General features: G+C 36.0%; 1 protein-coding gene across 1 annotated transcript; it reads right to left on the reverse strand.

Annotated features, from left to right (window-relative positions):
* Nucleotides 1-15,837: 15,837 nt before the first annotated feature.
* Nucleotides 15,838-18,818, reverse strand: LOC145072446 (heat shock cognate protein 80). Its single transcript, XM_079018865.1, has 3 exons — nucleotides 18,579-18,818; nucleotides 17,903-18,044; nucleotides 15,838-17,807 (listed from the first exon to the last, which is right to left on the reverse strand). The coding sequence occupies exons 1-3, from the start codon at nucleotides 18,699-18,701 to the stop codon at nucleotides 15,976-15,978; spliced, it is 2,097 nt and encodes a 698-aa protein (XP_078874991.1). The 5' UTR covers nucleotides 18,702-18,818; the 3' UTR covers nucleotides 15,838-15,975.
* Nucleotides 18,819-19,167: the final 349 nt, after the last annotated feature.

A 19,167-nucleotide genomic window follows, 5' to 3' on the forward strand; every position in this document is an offset into this window, starting at 1 on the left:
GAATCAGTTTTGACTAAGATAATTAAACAACTATCAAAGGACAATCCAAAGTTCGCCGAGGATTGGTCGCTTGTGAGTAGTTGGAAGTATAGTATTGGAAAATATGGAAATGTTTCCATATTGGATGGACCATATCGACATTATTATGAATAGATAAGATTCTATTAAGAATGAGTTGTCATATGGAAAATATGGAAATGTGTCCATATTGGGAATTGAATATTGAAAATCTATGTATAGATTAGAAACTTTTATGCAAGGGATGTTCAAAGGAATGTACTTTGAGTGAGAGACATCATATCTAAGGAATTGTATTGTAACAATCTCCGATAGAGGACTTTGTAATTTTATTGGCAATAGTCTTTGTGACTTTGGTACGGTGATATTACAAATGGATCGTTTCGTAAAATATTAGAATCTAGCATATTCTATAAGTGGCAAGAATTTGATATTCTTACACTTATGAAAAGGATTAGGAGTTGTGAAATGAGAATGATTGGAAATGTGTTCAATTTGATCTATTTCACAAAGTAAGAACCATAGGTAAACATTGTGTGCATGCTAAGAGCATGGGACAAGTGTAATAATTCAAGTAAGAAGTTGATTACCCGAAACGACGAATAATGAGTAATCGATATGGTGATAAATAAAAGGTGTTTTATTTATACTCATAGGTTTGAGGCCATATGGGATTAGTATTATTCTTGTGTTTCACTTTGTATGTTTTGACTTCCTGAATAATTTAATTGGTTAAGAACAGTCAAATTATTCGAACGGGCCACAGTCGTTCATATGTTGGAAGTAGGTATGAATAAAGACTGTCGTGAATTGGTGTGTGGATTGTCTAAAGAGTATTAGACATAAGCAAATGTTTGCTGCAACGTTCATGAGTGCTTATGAATATGAATTTGAGCATTGGATCAAACCTACGCTTACTTGGATCACCCCATGAATTGTATCTCGAGTGATTGGTGAGACGATAACATCTTATATTCTTGAAACCGAGATATGTGAGTTGTATCTTGCAAATCGGTTGCACATTGATAATATGTAAACGCACCAGTAACTTGGTGTTATAAAACATATTGTTGTGTGTGATTCGGTGAGTGAGTGCAAGCGAGCATTGAATCAAAGTTTATCCGTTCCTTTTATCCAAAGTAGGATAAAAGCGATATCTTTGGGCCCCTCGATGATTTAGTGATGACAAACGTAAATGCTCGGCCGGGCTAGGGCTAATTTGATTTGTTCAGTTAGTCAGTCGTCATAAATCGGGAATCGAGATATAGTACAAAGAGAATGATTTGAAATCATATCTCATATGATATCTAGAATGGAGGAATATATGATCCCTTATCTAAAGGACACGCGTATCTGATAGGATCAGAGTTGACAACGGTTTTGGAAAGCTACGATTGCAGATCAGGATCAGAAGTCATACGCATAATAGTTATTAGACCTATCCAAGTGATAGACTGTTGGATTAGTGTCTAAGTCCATAAGTATTTTGGTATGTACTTGACCCGATGGTGCATGGTCCTTTTGGGTTGCCTTCACCAAAGCAACCTAATAGGATGAATTATGGAGAGAAAGGATTAAATATGATTTATTGATATTTTATGAGAATAATATATTAAAGAAGAAATCATATTGTTTAATTAATATTAGCCAATAATTAATTGGTAATTAGTTTTGTGACTAAAAGATATTAATTAAACTTAAGGGACTGGAATTGTAATTATAAGATAATTGCAATTGGGCCATGGATTGCCTTATATTAAGGAGTGGACAAATTCTATGGAGAAACCCATAAGAAATCGTCCAAGGCCTTAAGGAAAGGGATCCATGGGTTGCTTAGGGATTAAGCATCCAAATTAGGGTTTCCTTGTTAGATAACCCTAATAGCCTCACTATATATAGAACCCTTAAGGCTCAAAAACCGAGGGAACTTCTCTTCTAGGGTTAGAAAACGTTTTGGGTAGCCTCCATCCTCTCTCCTCCTCATCCTCTTGCTCTTGGTGTTTGTGAACCATTAGAGGAGTGACATTTGTGACTCTAAGCTTTCTAAAGTCAATACAAGAAGGATTTAGTATTGTTATTGCTACATAACAATCAAGGTAACATCTTAAACCTATTCTTATGTTAATATGATTACTTGTATGCTAGAATTAGGGTTTATAGTCTTGGATAACTTGCATGTACAATAAAGAAACCTAGATCCAAGCATTAGGGTTTGTATGAGCACATAGGATGTTCTTATGACCAAAACCCATCAAGGTCAGCTCCCAGTTACGGGTTGAAAGATGCCTAAGGGGAGGTTAGCTCCCGGATACCGGTTGAAAGATATCGAAGGGGTAGGTCGGGCACCAAGATATGTCTAACAGTATATTTATGTATGTTTATGTCATGTTATTATGTGGTAGTGGTAGGGGTGAAATAGTCCCCAATAGTCGGTTGAGATAAACCGACGGGTAAGTCAAGCACCCCAGAAAGGCTTGACCTGGGTAAGTCAAGCACCCCAGAATGGCTTGACATGGGTAGGTCAGGCACCCCAGAATCGTCTGGCAGTATGTTATTGTACGGTGCGTGGTATGATGGGGGAACTCACTAAGCTTTGTGCTTAAGGTTTTTAGTTTTGGATTCAGGTACTACGTTTTAGAAGGAAAGGTGTCGGCGATCACAGCGCATCACACTAAGATTTTCCGCTCATGAGATCTTAGGGATTACACTCTGATATTATTTTATGATAACATGTTTTGTTTACTGACATTTTGGTCTTGACATGTGATGTTATTATGAATTTTTTTTATACTGTTGGTTTTATAATAACTTAATAAAAAAATGAAATTTTTGGTCTTAAGTTTTGGGATGTTACAAGTACTGCTCGAAGGTAGATCTAATAGACCTAAACAACGAGTTTCAGAACCTAAATAAGGGGAAGATGAGTACACCACTGCATTCACCAAGAAGATGAAGCTATTCCCCTACTTGGTGCCTACTGAACTCTCCAAGATAGATGGGTTTGCTAACGGATTGCCAGCGGACTTAGGTGCAACGGTAAAATGGAATCTACTTTGAAGATAGTCGTTAGAGCAGCCAATAATATGGAGACCCAACTTAAGCAAAAAGGATCTGGAAAAGATAAGGCAGGAGAAAAGAGGAAGCTTGAGGGATCCTCAAGATCCGATAAGAAAGGAAGATTCTCGAAGTCCAACTTGGACGACCAAAAGTATGGGGTAGTGGTGGAGCCAAGTGGTGTGAGAAGTGTAAGAATAGGCACTACGGGAGATGCGACGGAGAAGTGACTTGTTATAAGTGTGGGAGGATCGGTCATTATTCCAAGGATTATACGCTTAATGATAAGGTATGCTACGGATGTGGAGATAAGTGGCATATGTCAAAAGATTGCCCAAAGAAAAATGAAGCAACAATGCCGAATGCACTGCCAAAGCCAAAGGCAAGAGCATTCTAGATGATCCTTGATGAATCAGGTAACGATGCAAGGGATTAGGAGTAAGGATCTATATATATCTAAAGATCGAGATATTAAATAGCCATATAGATAGTATCATGTGGTGTAGCCTAATATAAGAGACATAGTATAGGGTGAACTTGAATATCTATGCAATCGTTTCAAGAAATAATATAAACCTTAGTTATGTTATCCAATGTGTTAAATGACTACGTGAAATTCTTGTATGGTGACTTGGAAAACTAAGAGGCATTTCTTAGGACGAGTATGAGTAGGTGTGAAAGGTAGTAGATACATATACTACCGGAAGCACATGACTCGCACTTGGATCAGGGAAAGTCACAAGGTTACCAAGGCGCTAGTAATTGAGTTCATTTTGTTCATGTCTGTCGTTACCATCTATTCGGTAATGACCAAGACGATGATTGATATTCCAACCCTAATGGTCATATCAAATCGAGTTTGGATAACATAAGTATGTTACTGTTGGATTAGATGTCTAAGCCCATAACTATTATTGGTATGTACTTGACCCGAGAGTAGCATGGTCCATTTGGGTTGCATATCATCAGGACAATTTGTTAGGATGGACTTTTGAGAGAAGATGTTATATATGATTTATTAATATATTATCTGTTATCATATATTAATATGAAATCATATGAGTTAATTAGTATTGATCAAGAATTAATTTGGATATTAATTTGGTGATCAAAATAGACTAATTAATCTATGGGGACTAATTGTGTTAATTAGTTATATTTATATGTGTTGGGCTTATGATCCATGTTGGACCAAGTTTATGTATGGATACATAAAGAGTTGGGCCACATGAGCCATGGATCATAAGACCCATAGGTATGGATTTAGGTTATATCCATGACCCTAGAAATCCCACATATAAATACATACTTCATTGCCCAAAATCGCTACTAGTGCATTCGTGGAGTTCATGGTGGATTTTGGGTACATGTTGATTCTCTCTCAAGTTCATCCTTTGTTCATGATGTGTTGTGATTCCACTTGAGGCTTCCACACTATTGGAGCTAGGCTCTTAAGGCTAGATACATGAAGACTTCAAGCACCAATATTAAGGTATGTTATCCTAACTAGATTCTTGTGTAGTGTAAGACAATTGTATGCTAGTTATAGGTTTAATACATTGGAAACACCATTGCATGTATAATTAGTGAAAACATAGATCCAAGGTATTTAGGGTTGCATGAACACCTTAGGAGTGTTAGAATGCTTAAAACCCAACAGTGGTATCAGAGCCTAGGCTTGTTTTCAATTATACTTAATGCAAAGTGCTAAAAAATGCTGAAAAATCGATTTTCTGGCTATCTGGGAATTAGACTCGCCGAGTCCATGAAGAAAATCATCCTACTCGTCGACTAGGTTCATACACTCGACGAGTAGGAGCCCCTGACAGCATATTTTCGACTTTTAAGTCTGGAATTGGACTAGAATCATTACTCTAAGTTGTTTTTGAACCTATAAACCTGTTTTTGATGTGGTAATGTTCATTCTAATCCAATTTCAAAGATAATTGTCAAAATTTTCATGTTTTGTATTAGTTTAATGTTCAGGCTAATTACATGAAAATTTCTTAATTTGAATTGTCTTGTTCATATGAGTTTAATCAAGTTGATGAATTTTACTAGACATGTCTGTGATAGTTGTTTTCAATCCAAATTAATCTAATAGTTATTCATAGTATATGTTTTTGTAACTTGTCCTCAAATTATATGAAAAGTCTCATTAAAAAGTTATTAAAACCATAGGTTAAGAAACATGAAGAGTCTTTTTGTCATAAATAGTTTTATGAACTCCATAACATGTCCTCAAGTGATGGATGTTCAAGAGTCTCTTCATTAAAAGTTTTAAAAACCTATATTAAACTCATAAGTTATGAATATGAAATGTTTTGAATAGTTTCAAAACTTGCCCTCTAGTTTTGGAATTTGTAAAGTCACCCCCCATGTACACTTTAATTCCAAACCCTAGAATTTTAAAAGGTTAAAATTCAAACTTTATGGACTTCATTAAATTAATTAAAGTGTTTAATTAAAAGATTTAATAATTCCATAAAGACATGGTTTAAGTTTAATTAAATTAATAGTATAGTTTAATTTATATATTAAACCACCAAGTATCTTAAGTGTTTAAAATACACCCTTATACTATTATTATAAATTTAATTATATAGATATGTATAGGATAAAGTCAATATTACCATTAGTAGGCCTCATTCACGAAGTCGGTCTATAAGGGGGGTATAAGGTTCCTGCCTATAAAATGGCAGTTTAATTGTAACGCCCGTAGATCCGGGCTAGTCAATTTAGAGACAATAAGCGTCAAAAATGGCTTTTTGATAAAAGATTATTTAGGATGAATAATCCTAACTAAGTTTTAGTATATGTTACAAGGTTTCCGTGCATATAAAGAACGCCAAAATCCGAGTTATAACGAAGAAGTTATGACTTGTTGAAGTTTCGCGACAGAACCGGCACAACGCTGAATGACGTAAAAAGTGAATTTACGTTAGAGTGATATTTATCCTTAGCGATCTAAACGAGAATCGAAGATCTCGTTGTTAGTAGCGAAACGACGAAAAGTTAGGCAAGAACGGACGTCAAACGAAGAAGTTATGAATTTATAACGAAATTTTCTGTCCCGAACTATTAAAAATAGATAATAAAAATAAAAGTCAAAATTAGCCGACGAAGTCTAAACGAAAGTCGTAGAGCGTAGTCTCACCTACGTGTGGATATAAAGAACGTCGAAAATGGAGTTTGTATGAAGAAGATATGAATTTTCGAAGTTTATTAATGAATTAATAATTAAATTTAATTATTAAATCCCGGTATTATCCGAAGGCGAGTCATCGGACTCATCCGAAGTACGCCCCGCGTACAGCGAAGCATGACGACCTTCGCACTCGAGTTCTTCGGATGATGCATGCAGTGACGTTTCGGACGCGTACGCCCCGCGTACGCCTGTACGCCCCGCATACTCCGAGGCTCCAACCTCCTATAAATAGGATGCGAGGGCAGCCGGCTCAATTACTATTTTTCTCTCTTCTCTCTCCCGTTTTGCATCGTTTTGCGTACCCGAAGTGTCCCGAAGCCCCAGTCTCAATCTCAAATCCCGAAGCAAGATCCGAAGCCCTGAGAATCCCGAAGAGCGAGATTCCCGAGCCGAAGCTCTGCCCGCGAGAAGTTCAATTTTTGTGAAGATCTTCCAGATCTGCAGAGATATCCTACTTCTTCAAGTCGTAGTGCTGTCTGATCATCTTCTAATCAAGTGAGTGTATACTACCTTTCATAAACACGATAATAATACAAGTATGGTTTGAGTGTATTAAGTATATTGTTGTTTATATGTGTGAGTGTGTAGTTACTTTCTTCTAACACATAAATATGAAGTATTTGCTATGAAATACGTGCTATGTGTTTATATGTTATTTGTCTATTTGAGATGGGCATGGAAATTGGAGTTTTATACAGGTGTTAAATGATTTAAACTGTGTAAGTATTTATATCTACAAAATTGTTGGGTAGAACATAGGTAGATGGAATAGTTGGTGACTATGGAGTTAGCGCCTATTGTATAAACCTTGGCGACGATGTGACTTCGTGCCTATTTGATGAACCTTGGCGACTATGGAGTTAGCGCACGTTGAGTAAACTTTGGCGACTATGGAGTTAGCGCTTGTTGAGTAAACCTTGGCGACTATGGAGTTAGCGCTTGTTGAGTAGACCTTGGCGACTATGGAGTTAGCGCTTGTTAAGTGAACTTTGGTGACTATGGAGTTAGCGCCAGATAACTATGGATTTAGTACTTGATAAATAAGCTTTGGCAGCAATGGAATTCGTGCCAAATTCCTTACGAATAAATGAATGAAGGATAGTTGGTTCTTAGGGTAAAACCTTAAGAAGATAATGGGGATGGGTAATTGGGTTGATTGTTTGCTGATTAAATATAATAATTATATTATTGTGGGTTGAAAACCCTATATGCTCACCAGGCTCCCAAGCCTGACCCACTCAGTTTTCTTTTCATTACAGGTAATGGCACAAGGGTATAAGTTGGTGGACTTGACGAGAGATTTTGGATTATAGATCAGTAGTTGAATAACTATTGTAAGGTCTATTTTATATTGTTTATGCTTTTGGTCTGTAACGAACATGACATCCCGAGTTGTTATTATTTAATGAAAATACATTGTTTTCGAGAAATGTTTTGATAAATGGTTATCATATTTTATTTTGGGAACAAATTCCGCAACCGTTTTCTTTAAACGATCACTCTGATTTATAAAACAAAGCATAAACAAATCGGTCTTTTCTGGCCATGAAATTGGGGATGTCACATTAATGGGTGTCCACTCTCACCCACCGCTTCCTTGACTGGTGGAGGGTCGTTAGCCGAACGGGTAGGATAAAGACTATAATTCTCCCTTCATTAAAAGTATATTGATAAATACCAAGTAACTAAACACTTATAAAAGCCCAATCTTAGTTACTTAGGAAAATGTGAAATGGTGCTAACCCATGAAATTACACTCTGCACCTTTGTTAAGTCGTTAATGAAGCGTGTGTGGTTAACCGGCACACTAACATGGGACTGACAATGTGTGGCGAAGGGTAACTTAAGTTTATCATAGATTGGTGGAGCGTGTGTGGTTAACCGGCACATTAATTAGGTGATAAATTTGAGGGTACCAAGTCAATCTTCATGGTTATTCACACCTTGTTTGTGATCCTCGGCATCCCAGTCACAAATTTGAGAGGGCTCAATCGAGATTGAAACATGTCATTAAAGTTTAATGTATCTCAAAAGATCTAGGAGTTTCAAATCCAATTAAAACTTAATTATATTTCATTTTGATGGTGGAAATTGGTAAATCGTCATTTACCTACCTTCAACTATTTTGTAGCTTGGATTACGGCATCCCTCTTCCGATTATAAATAGGTTGTTGGATCCTAGCCTTAATATTTCATATCGGGTGTTATATTAAGGACTTTATATCAGCTAAACTTGAATTTCTCCCATTATAGATGTCTAGTTAAGACAACTATGGCCTTCCCAAATCTTTTAACAAGCTTTCCTGATGAAGATGATATCCTACATGACAATCAAGGTGAAAGATTAATCCCTTTGTTGTGCATTGATGGGACTAGAATCATACTTCACTTCCTCCACCTCCTCCAATTATTCTCCCTGTCCCACAAGTTCAAATACTTAAAAAGTTCAAGGTCACTCAATCCCTATTGGCAAGCAAAGTCAAATATCTTGGAGAATAAGTCACATATTGACAAGTCGGGAGAGTCGGGTGTCAAAGTCTCGAGGTAGCTGTCTCTTGACTTGGTTCTTCAGTCACTCCCTGATGACAGACCATGACATGACCCTTAGTGATCTTACCTATTTGCTTAATACTGCTAAATCAGCAATAATTTGGGGCACTGGTAAAGCAAATTTTTATTGGAAGATCAACTTCCCAAACTTCCATGGACATTGACAATGGTAACATTAGAAGTCCAGAAAAACTTTCTCTTCCCAATGGAAAGTGATTGGCCATGGTTAAGTCATTTGAACTAATGGTAAAGAGAAAGAATAAGTCTGAGATAGTCTAATGTACCATTTCCAAAGAATCCATATGTTTCTTTTGCCAAAAGAAGGGGGCATTGGTTGCGAAGCTGCCAGATCTACTTGAAAGATCTGGTAAAGTCAAAAGTTTGACTCTACTTCAGGTAAAGTCCATTATCTAACTCTATTAAGTATCTTTTGGAGATTCTTAATATACAATGTAATCTAATTACGTTTTGATGTTTTAGAAAATCAAAGGAAGCTTAAAGAAAGAGTATGCTGATTCTGATCGCGAAAATGGTTCAGTGATCAGAATTTTGAGCAACTGCTTAAGAGTTACGATAGATTGTTTAGGAATAGATATCAACATAGTTTTCATATGTATTTGCATCGTAAGGATAAGATTTTTCCGCCAATTTTAAAATAAAAAAAAAAAGAGTTTTGATTTATTTATTTTAAGTATCCTTACAATGGCATTTGTGAAAAATTGTTGTTTATATGTTTCCATTGAAAGCAATATTGGAAAATAAAATTTGATTCTTTCATTTATGGTAGTGTCATAATTTACCTAATAAGGAAAGATTCTCATCACCCAAGTTTCAGTTGGATAGAAACTTGGAATCATGCAAGTTGTATTGTGTGATGAATGAGAATTTTCATCTTTGGGAAATTAAGACTAAGACCTTGTTCACATGTATGTGTGAGTCGAGTGAAGGACTAAAGGATTGGGTACACTTGGTTGTGCGCTGATCAGGTTCACCACAAAGGTCAATACGATTATTCGTGATGACAAGTTTAGTAAATATGGTTATGCTTATAAGTTTAAGTGTAATTCTGAAACATTGGAAAAGTTTCAATGTATGACAAAACGGATGAGAAGAATCAAATAAGGCAGAAAGATAAAAGTTTCTCCAAATCTGAAGAGATGGGAGAGTACTTGAGTATCTTATTTTATGACTGTCTTAGTGATTATGAAACCATATCATAATTGATTCTCTAAGGATACCTTAGTTTATTTGTTTGACTAAGGAGAGGAATCATGAATTGTTGAAATGGTTAAATCAAAAGATAAATCATACTTCATTCCAAAATCAAATCTTAGAGTCATACTCTAAGATTTTAACTTGAGTGACATAATCTTAAGAAAGGTTTAAAACACTTGTCAAATGTAGAGTAAAATGTTTCTTACTCTTGTACATTTGAAATTGGAAAGTTGCGATGTTTTGGATAAGACAACAACCAACTGAGACCAATTGTGAGAAGTTTTTATCTTGATAAGAATCCACACTAACTCTTGAATATTTGTTTTATCAAGGAATGGTTCTTGAAAAAGATATCTTATATGCCAAGAGGTCAGTGGGAGTTTTAAAGATCTTGAGGTAGTTTCAAGAACTAATCAAGAGGATTGTTAATCACTAGCCCACGACTTGAGGTTTGTAACCTATCGTGTAGACATATTCTTATTTATGTGTCTATTCTAGTTAAAAGTTGACTATGCTTATGAGTTCTGTTAGTTCTCAATTGTTTGCATAACAACCTAGAAGAAATGGTAGGCCCTTGTGCTGTCGGGTGGCAAGAAATTAAGATTGAACAAGTTCAGTCCATATGTGTTTGGATTTGCCACTAATCTTGTCTTGTGATTATGGTTATGACAAATTCACATGGATAGGAAAACTTACACCATAAAATCTAAGTGTCATAAGGTTTCTCTTCGATTCATGAAAATGATGATGAGGAAACTCTTTCACTAAGTAGATTTTAAGTAGATAGAAATTGTGAGAATGACAAAAGGTCTAAACATTATGATTACGGCATCCCTCTTCATAATTTTTTAGACACACAAGTGAGCTATCTAAGGAAAAGTGTATGATTTTGATAAAATTTTATCAAAGCATCTCGTATCAGAAATCCGAACTTTGGTAAGAAAGTCAATAAAGTATTGATTTCAAGAAGTCCAGCTGATTTCTGGATACATGTTAGAGCTAGTGGGAGCATAAATGTTATGCTAATAATCATCATGTTAGTGGGAGCATGATTATTATGTTACGTGTTGCAAGTTAGCAATGTTAATTATAGAAAACAAAAGTTTCAATTCGCTTTGAAAAGTTGTTTTGCTATAATTAAGGGAGATGATTTTATACTTCATTCCAATTTTACAAGCTTAGATTGATATTTTAATCAACTTTAGTCAAGGATATATATGAATGTTATGCTGGAATGGTTCAACATAAGGAAATTCTATATATGTTGCGTTCTCAAAATTTGATTATGATTACGACATCCCTCTTCATAGTTCAAATTGTGAGAACATGGAAAATAAAAAATTTAGAGCATGAATCGTGTCCCATATGCTTCGGGTATAGGATCGATTACATGTGCAATAACATTCATCCATTCTAAAATTTTCCAAATGCTTAGGGCATTAAAAGGGAAAAAGGAATAGAACCGGATATGACTAAAATAATTAAATAATTGTCGAGGACAATTTGAAGTTTACCAGAAATTGGTTACTCGTGGACAATTAGAAGTATAATGTAAACTTTGGAAAGGACCATATTGACATATTTCAAAAAGATGTAACTCTTGTTCAGAAGTGATAGTCAAAATGGTAATATGGAATTGTTTTCATAGGTAGAAGTTATTCTCTGAATCTGTGTAAGATCAGAAAACTTAGTGCAAAGAAGGATGTTCTGTGGCAACCCAAAAATTTCCATTCTGTACAACCATCCGCTTCAATGGAAGTCAAAACTGATTCTGCGAACTTTCAAGCTTTTTGGAATAAGTTTGAGTGTTTTAAAGATAGTACATCAAGAGATATCAGGAGAGAGGATACCCTAGGGTTTATTGTGTAGCAATAAATGCCCAAAACTTCAAGAGTTTGGAGTTTACGGTCCAAAATGGTATTGGGACCGTAAACCCTAAATACTATATAAGTGAGACATAGATATTGTCACACCCCCGAACCAGACGGCGGAAACATCCGGGGGCTGTTGTGACTCAATTGAATACCAACACAATGAATATACATGAAACATAACATCATACATTACCAAACATTGGAATATTACAACCGGTAGCGCTTACATTCAGTATATTGATCCATAATATTACATGCCCAAAAGTAAATTGTTTGATACTAATTAGAACAACAGCAAGACGTTATTGAGTACATTTTTCCTTTTTCGATTTACCTGTTACCTGAGAATACAAGTATTTTGAAAAACGTCAACATATTTTCTGAATAAGTAAATTGTTGGTGAATTCATAAGTAATGTTTGAAATATAGTGGTTTGTATTGTTTTGAAAATCACCAGAAAATCCGATATTTTCTGAAAAGAGCATAGTATAAAAAGGGTGAAGATCCGTAAGTATGCTTGTTTGTTTTCTATAGATGTAAAAGTACAATTTGTAAAACTCGGTATGTAACTCGTACGTGTATTAATTGAAAACCCTAGGAAAACCCGATGTTTTCCTAATACTTTGCATCAAATGTTTTTATATTTTATTATTTTGTTGCGACGGGTGTATTCGTTGAGTCCCGGTGACGTTGGATTAATTATGGATTGCGAATTGTTATAAACACAGATTAATGAAAATGACTAGTTTACAACTATACAAACGATCCCTTAGGCGTTGTTCGCATTATTCACTTAATCCAATCACCCGGACTTCTCATAGCCCCACGACCGAGGAGGAAAAGAGGGTACGAAGCCCCAGATATTTTCCATAAGTCGTTCAAGGCTATCGTGAATGCGAAGGGCCCTTAGCCCGACTCGCATTTGGTGAATTCTCGACTTTACTAGCAGCACCAGAGGACCCTTGGGGCCCAACAGCACAAAGCTTGTAAAAGTCCTTTTACATGGAATTAGGTCATATAAGACCCAACTACATGTAAGCGAGTTTCCTTCGGGCCTAAAGATCATGTCATTGGGCTAGCTAGGCCCAACAAGCACGATTTGAAACTTTCGGGCCCAAAGACGGTGTATCGACGTCTGGTGTATTCCCACGTGTGTATTGACTTCCCGAAATTTCCACGTGTGTATTGAATTCCCGAGATTTCCGCATGTGTATTGAAGTATCGTCGTTTTAGTAATTTCGGATTCATTATTGATTCGAGACCGAATCAATTCGTTTGATAACGATTTTTGGTGTTGAAGGTGTATTATATTTCGCCGATAGTCGAGGTACTTATATTTCATCATGTCGGATTTATTGTTTAAAACATTAGAATTTTACATTTTTGCAGCCCCTTTCTTTTGGATAAATTTACACTTTTGACCCTTTGTATAAAAGAATTTTTATTTTAGTCCTTAAGCCATTTTTCTTGACACTTTAGTATCAAAACTTGTAGAAAATGTATTTTTCAGTTCAAAGTTATTTGAAAAACAGTTTTAGTCCCTCAAATGAAGTTTTTCTAGGCTGAAACCCTTATTTTTGCAATTTTTACACTTTTGGCCCAAAATAGAAAATTTTTGCATCTTTGGTCCCTTTTAAATATGAAAAGCATTTTTAACCCTTGAAATGGACTTGGAGCACTAGTAGTCCCCTGTTTTACAGAAAAATACAGTTTCAGCCCCTCTAATTTGAAAATCTCGCAAATTGGGCTTTATTGGGCCGAAAAGTTCATTTTTGGCCCATTATGCTTAAAAATTCACATTTTAATCCTTCCAAAGAGTAAATTTCTGGAAAATCCATTCTTGAAACTGTTTTGACTCATATCATCCCTCAGAATTTGTATTTTTGACATTTTGGGCCCTTTAGTTTCATATTTTTAGCATTTTGAGCCCAAAAATGGGTTTTAAACCCAAAGATGTTCATAACAATCAACTTGGTTATTTTTCTAGACATGATTTGTGTGAAATAACATAGTTTATACTTATTTCATGCAACTTAATGTAGATCTCAATCTTAAGGTATTTTTTTGACTAGATCTAACACCACAATCACATAAGAGCATAAATATAAGCATAGAAATCACACCAAGCATACATATACTCATAGATCTACACATTTGCTTGTATTCTCCCCCACAAAACTCATAAAAACTGAAAAATAGGGGGTATGAAGCTCACCTTTGGGTGTGGTTTCGGTTGTGGAGAAGAGATGGAAGAAAATGAGATGATTTTCGGCCTAAGCAACCTTTCCTTGGAAGATCTCGAGTTTAAGGGGTTCTAAGATACAAGATTATGATTTCACATGAGTTAAGAAGAGATTTTTGGATATAAGAAGAAGTCTAAAGTGTGGATCCAAGCATCAACTTACCTAGATGATGATTTTTGTGAAGAATCCCCCTTGCAATGCTCTTGAATCTCGAAATTTTGAAGGGAAAGTGAAGGGATTTGTGGTGTGTTCTTGAGAGTGTTTAGGTGAATGATTGTGTGTGTGTGTGTGGTACTCTCGGCCGAGAACAAAGAGGAGAAGAGAGAGGGAGTTGAAGTGACATTCCTAGATGCATGTTGGTCCATGCATGGAGGCATGTGAGGTATAAGTGAGGTGGCACTCCATAAGTCAACTCTTCACCCTTGGATTTGGGCTTTGGGCCGAGATTTTGAAAGAAAAAGGAGAGTATTGGGCTTTAATGCCCCTAAGCCCATATTAGAGTTAGGCTTGATGATTGTTGGCTCTACAAAATATAAGTGTGATTTTTATACTTTGTCAGGCTAGTTTAAGTTAATTATGGTTCATAATATTTAATTCATTTCATTCTAGGCCCATTGTGGCCCAAAATGGTTGTTGTTAAACATCTTTCAAAATGTTACTTATGTTATTTATAAGTTGTCAAAACATTTCAAAACTCGTTTAAAGTTATGTTACTTTATAGTTATATAAAACTTTGTTGTTAAAGTAAAAGCATAACTTAGTAGAGAAATGAGTCTTTTCAGTAACAGTCCAAGTAGAGCATTAGTAAACTATTATAGGTATAGTTTAGGAGAATGCTATTCATTACTTCTAGTACAATGAAGCACACAAAGAATAGAGAATCAAACAATACCAGAACAGAACATAACAAACAAATTAGGTTGCTATAGTATAATTAATTCATTTCATTCTTTCTCTATCTATATAAGTTTAATTTATATTGGAATGCAGGAAAAGTTTCAGTTGGCATTGTTTAACTGTATAGACCGAAATTATGTTTTTGGTATGTTAATTAAGATTTGCTTCTTGTGTGTTTCTACTAACATTGTAATGGCGAAAATAAATTTAGTTTAATTTCAGCTTTTTATGATCTGAATCACCAAGATAGAAAGAGCCAGAGACAACAAGGGAAGCAAATGGTGGTGGCTACTTTAACTGAAATCTTGTATTATAGATCCTTTCAAGCAATGTTACTTAGACTATTATCGACAAGGCGATTATTATTAATATAAGTAATTAATTACCTACACCGTCGATGTGGATAATATTCGTTTCCTAAATGGGTAGGGTGGGTGGGTGAGTATACATAGATTTTTATTTGATAGACGTTTGACGAAGCTCACACAAAAAATGAAGGAAAGTACCATCAAGAATAGAGAAACATGATGTGACATTCTTCTCTTGTGAAAAACAAGACACTTCACACATATTATCTCAACTTAATTACTTTTAGACAAAAAAAAAAACATTTATCTTCTTGTTTTTTTTCACTTTTCCTAATAGTGTAAATCACTACGTTTTTTTGACAGGGACATCTCCACTACAAGGCTTTCTCTTCGACTCGAGAAGTCATACCAAATGGTCGGTTTTGTAAGGATAATAGATATAGATAAACTAAATTCGTGATTCAGAAAAATAAAATAAAAAACCTGATAACATGTCTTGTTCATAAAACATCAAAAAAAGAAGTTTTAAGACAACAAAAAAAAGAACTAGAGCATGTTTATAAAGAAAGCAAGGTAATGTAAGAAGAAGGTTTTGTTAATTTGGGAGATTAGTCGACCTCTTCCATCTTGCTCTCAGCATCAACATCAGCCTCCTCAAGGGCAGGGATGTCAGCATCGCCATCGACAGTGTCCTCATCAATGCTCAAACCAAGCTTCAACATCCTGTGAATCCTGTTTCCAAAAGTGTTTGGCTCATCCAGGCTGAATCCTGATGTCAGCAACGAAGTCTCAAACAGCAAAAGCACCAAATCCTTCACTGACTTGTCATTCTTATCAGCCTCAGCTCTCTTTCTCAACTCCTCCATGATAGAGTTCTCAGGGTTGATCTCCATCGTCTTCTTGCTAGACATGTATCCAGCCATGCTTGAATCCCTCAGAGCCTGTGCCTTCATGATTCTCTCCATGTTTGCTGTCCACCCGTATTCACCTGTCACCAAACAGCATGGAGAATCCACCACACGATCCGAAACAACCACCTTCTCCACCTTGTCTCCCAACACATCCTTTATCACCTTGCAAAGACCTTCAAACTTCTCCTTCAATGCATCCTGCTTCTGCTTCTCGTCTTCACTCTCATCAAGTTTCAGACCTTCTTTGGTTGCAGAAACAAGCTTCTTCCCCTCAAACTCCTTCAACTGGCCAACTGCATACTCATCAATGGCGTCCACCATGTACAAAACCTCAATCCCCTTCTTCTTCAGCTTCTCAAGGAATGGAGAGTTCTCCACTGCCTTCTTGCTTTCACCTGTGATGTAGTAAATGTCGCTTTGCCCCTCCTTCATTCTGGTAACATAGTCCTTCAAGCTTGTCATCTCATCTCCACTTTTGGTGGAATGGTAACGAAGTAATTCAGCCAACTTGGTTTTGTTTGTAGAATCCTCATGGATTCCAAGCTTCAAATTCTTGGAGAAAGCCTCGTAGAACTTGGCATAATCCTCCTTGTTCTCAGCAATCTCCTGGAAAAGCTCCACACACTTCTTCACCAAATTCTTGCGGATCACCTTCAGGATCTTGTTTTGTTGCAACATCTCTCTGGAGATGTTAAGAGGAAGATCCTCGGAATCAACGATTCCCTTTACGAAACTCAAATACTCCGGAATCAGCTCTTCACAGTTGTCCATGATGAAGACACGACGAACATAAAGCTTGATGTTGTTTGGCTTCTTTTTGGTGTCGAAGAGATCGAAAGGTGCTCTTTTGGGAACAAAAAGAATGGCTTTGAATTCCAGTTGACCTTCAACTGAAAAATGCTTCACGTTCAAATGCTCCTCCCAGTCATTTGTCAGACTCTTGTAGAAAGCAGCATACTCTTCCTTTGTAATCTCTTCTGGCTTCCTCATCCAGATTGGTTTCTGTTTGTTGACCAAAGACCATTCATGAGACACTTCCTTGATTGTCTTCTTCTTCTTCTCTTCCTTCTCCTTCTCTTCATCAACTTCCTCAACCTTGCCTTCCTCATCCTTCTTCTCTTCTTCGTCTTCATCATCAGAGATTTCTTTTTCTGTGGTCTTCTCAACCCATAGAGAGATTGGGTAGCTGATGAACTCTGAGTGTTTCTTGATCAGATCTTTCAGCCTGCGCTCTTCAAGGTATTCAAGCTGGTCTTCTTTCAAGTAAAGTGTCATTTTAGTCCCTCTTCCAAGGACTTCACCAGAAGTATCACGAGTCACTGTGAATGACCCTCCGGCTTGAGACTCCCAGACATACTGCTCATCATCATTGTGCTTGGTTGTCACCACAACTTTGTCGGCAACCAAGTAAGCAGAGTAGAAACCAACACCGAATTGCCCAATCATGCTGACATCAGCGCCGGCAGTGATAGCTTCCATGAACTCTTTGGTTCCGGATCTTGCAATGGTACCCAAATTGTTCACCAAATCTGAGATTGTAATTAAAAATTGTTACAGGAGAGTTTCATAAAAGTTAAACAGATTATAAAGAGACAGGTAGAGTTTGGATTATAAAATTACTCACCAGCCTTGGTCATTCCAACTCCGCTATCAATGATGGTCAATGTGTTTGAAGCTTTGTCGGGGATAATATGGATGAAAAGCTCAGGCTGCCCATCTAGCTTACTCTTATCAGTCAAGCTTTCAAAGCGAATCTTGTCCAGAGCCTAAAAAAATGTTCGATGTTAAGAACCCAATGACAAACTTGCATGAACGAACATAGACATACACGTATATAAACACATGTGAGATATGCTTGAGATCATACAATTCAACTACAACAATCACGATTTGTTTAAATTTATATGCTGCGAAAATACTACAATTATAGACAATTTTTGAAGTCCTTTAACTAATGGAAGTAATCAAACTATATATTAGCCTATCATGTTGGATCGTTATCATGTTGGATCGTTACTGTATATAAACATACAACCTCCGAAACATGTTAAAGTAGATATCAGAGAGCAACGAGAAACGCACGAATTGTTTAATTAAATCTAAGAAAATCAATAAAAGTTTTACCGTAGAATCATATTTATTGAAATCAAACCCTATTTTCACCAGTACAGAAAAACAAAACATACAGGAATAACTCGCATATCAAATTAACAACAGAACAAAAAGTTTGGACAAGTTAAAAGCCGGTAGATAAATGATCCGCTAATGTAATCAGGTAACAAAACGAGAGGAAAACTTACATCGGATGAGTTACTGATGAGCTCACGGAGAAAGATCTCCTTGTTACTGTAAAAGGTGTTGATGATAAGACTCAACAACTGGTTGATCTCTGCCTGAAAGGCAAACGTCTCTGTGTCCCCCATTGACGAGTTTACTCAATAAACAAGGAATCACAGAGTAAAAGAAAGAGATTTTTGAATTTTTGGCCTTGAGGACTTGATGATGGAGTAGATCGGGAGAGGAGGCGGAGAGGATATATTAGGGTTTATTGATGGGGTTATTCTAGATCCTTCTATTGAACGACCGATACTTTTGATGGTGTAAATTAAATGTGTCCCTTAAGTTTAGATATTTGCATAAATGCCCTAGAAAATGTTTTTTTTGGCATTTAAACCATTTTGTTATTGTAACAACTGGGGCATCTCATATGATACATACTTATAAAGCTAGTATTTTTTCTTGAATCTCATTCATTTGAAACCTTCTTTTCTAACTTTCTCAAACCACATTCATTTGAAACCTCATTTTTTAACTAATGCAACTCAAAAGTTTTCTTAATTATGATTTAACACTCAAAAGTTTTATAACTTATATTATATTTAATTAGCA

The sequence above is a fragment of the Lactuca serriola genome, chromosome 9, assembly GCF_051521515.1.
Source record: "Lactuca serriola cultivar US96UC23 chromosome 9, Lser_US96UC23_V15, whole genome shotgun sequence".
Lineage (NCBI taxonomy): Eukaryota > Viridiplantae > Streptophyta > Magnoliopsida > Asterales > Asteraceae > Lactuca > Lactuca serriola.

Coding starts and splice junctions, on each gene's coding strand:
- LOC145072446 (XM_079018865.1), bottom strand. CDS start 18,701: ATGGGGGACACAGAGACGTTTGCCTTTCAGGCAGAGATCAACCAGTTG. Junction 18,045..18,578: donor TCATCAGTAACTCATCCGAT/GTAAGTTTTCCT, acceptor ACATTTTTTTAG/GCTCTGGACAAGATTCGCTT. Junction 17,808..17,902: donor AGTTGGAATGACCAAGGCTG/GTGAGTAATTTT, acceptor TTACAATCTCAG/ATTTGGTGAACAATTTGGGT.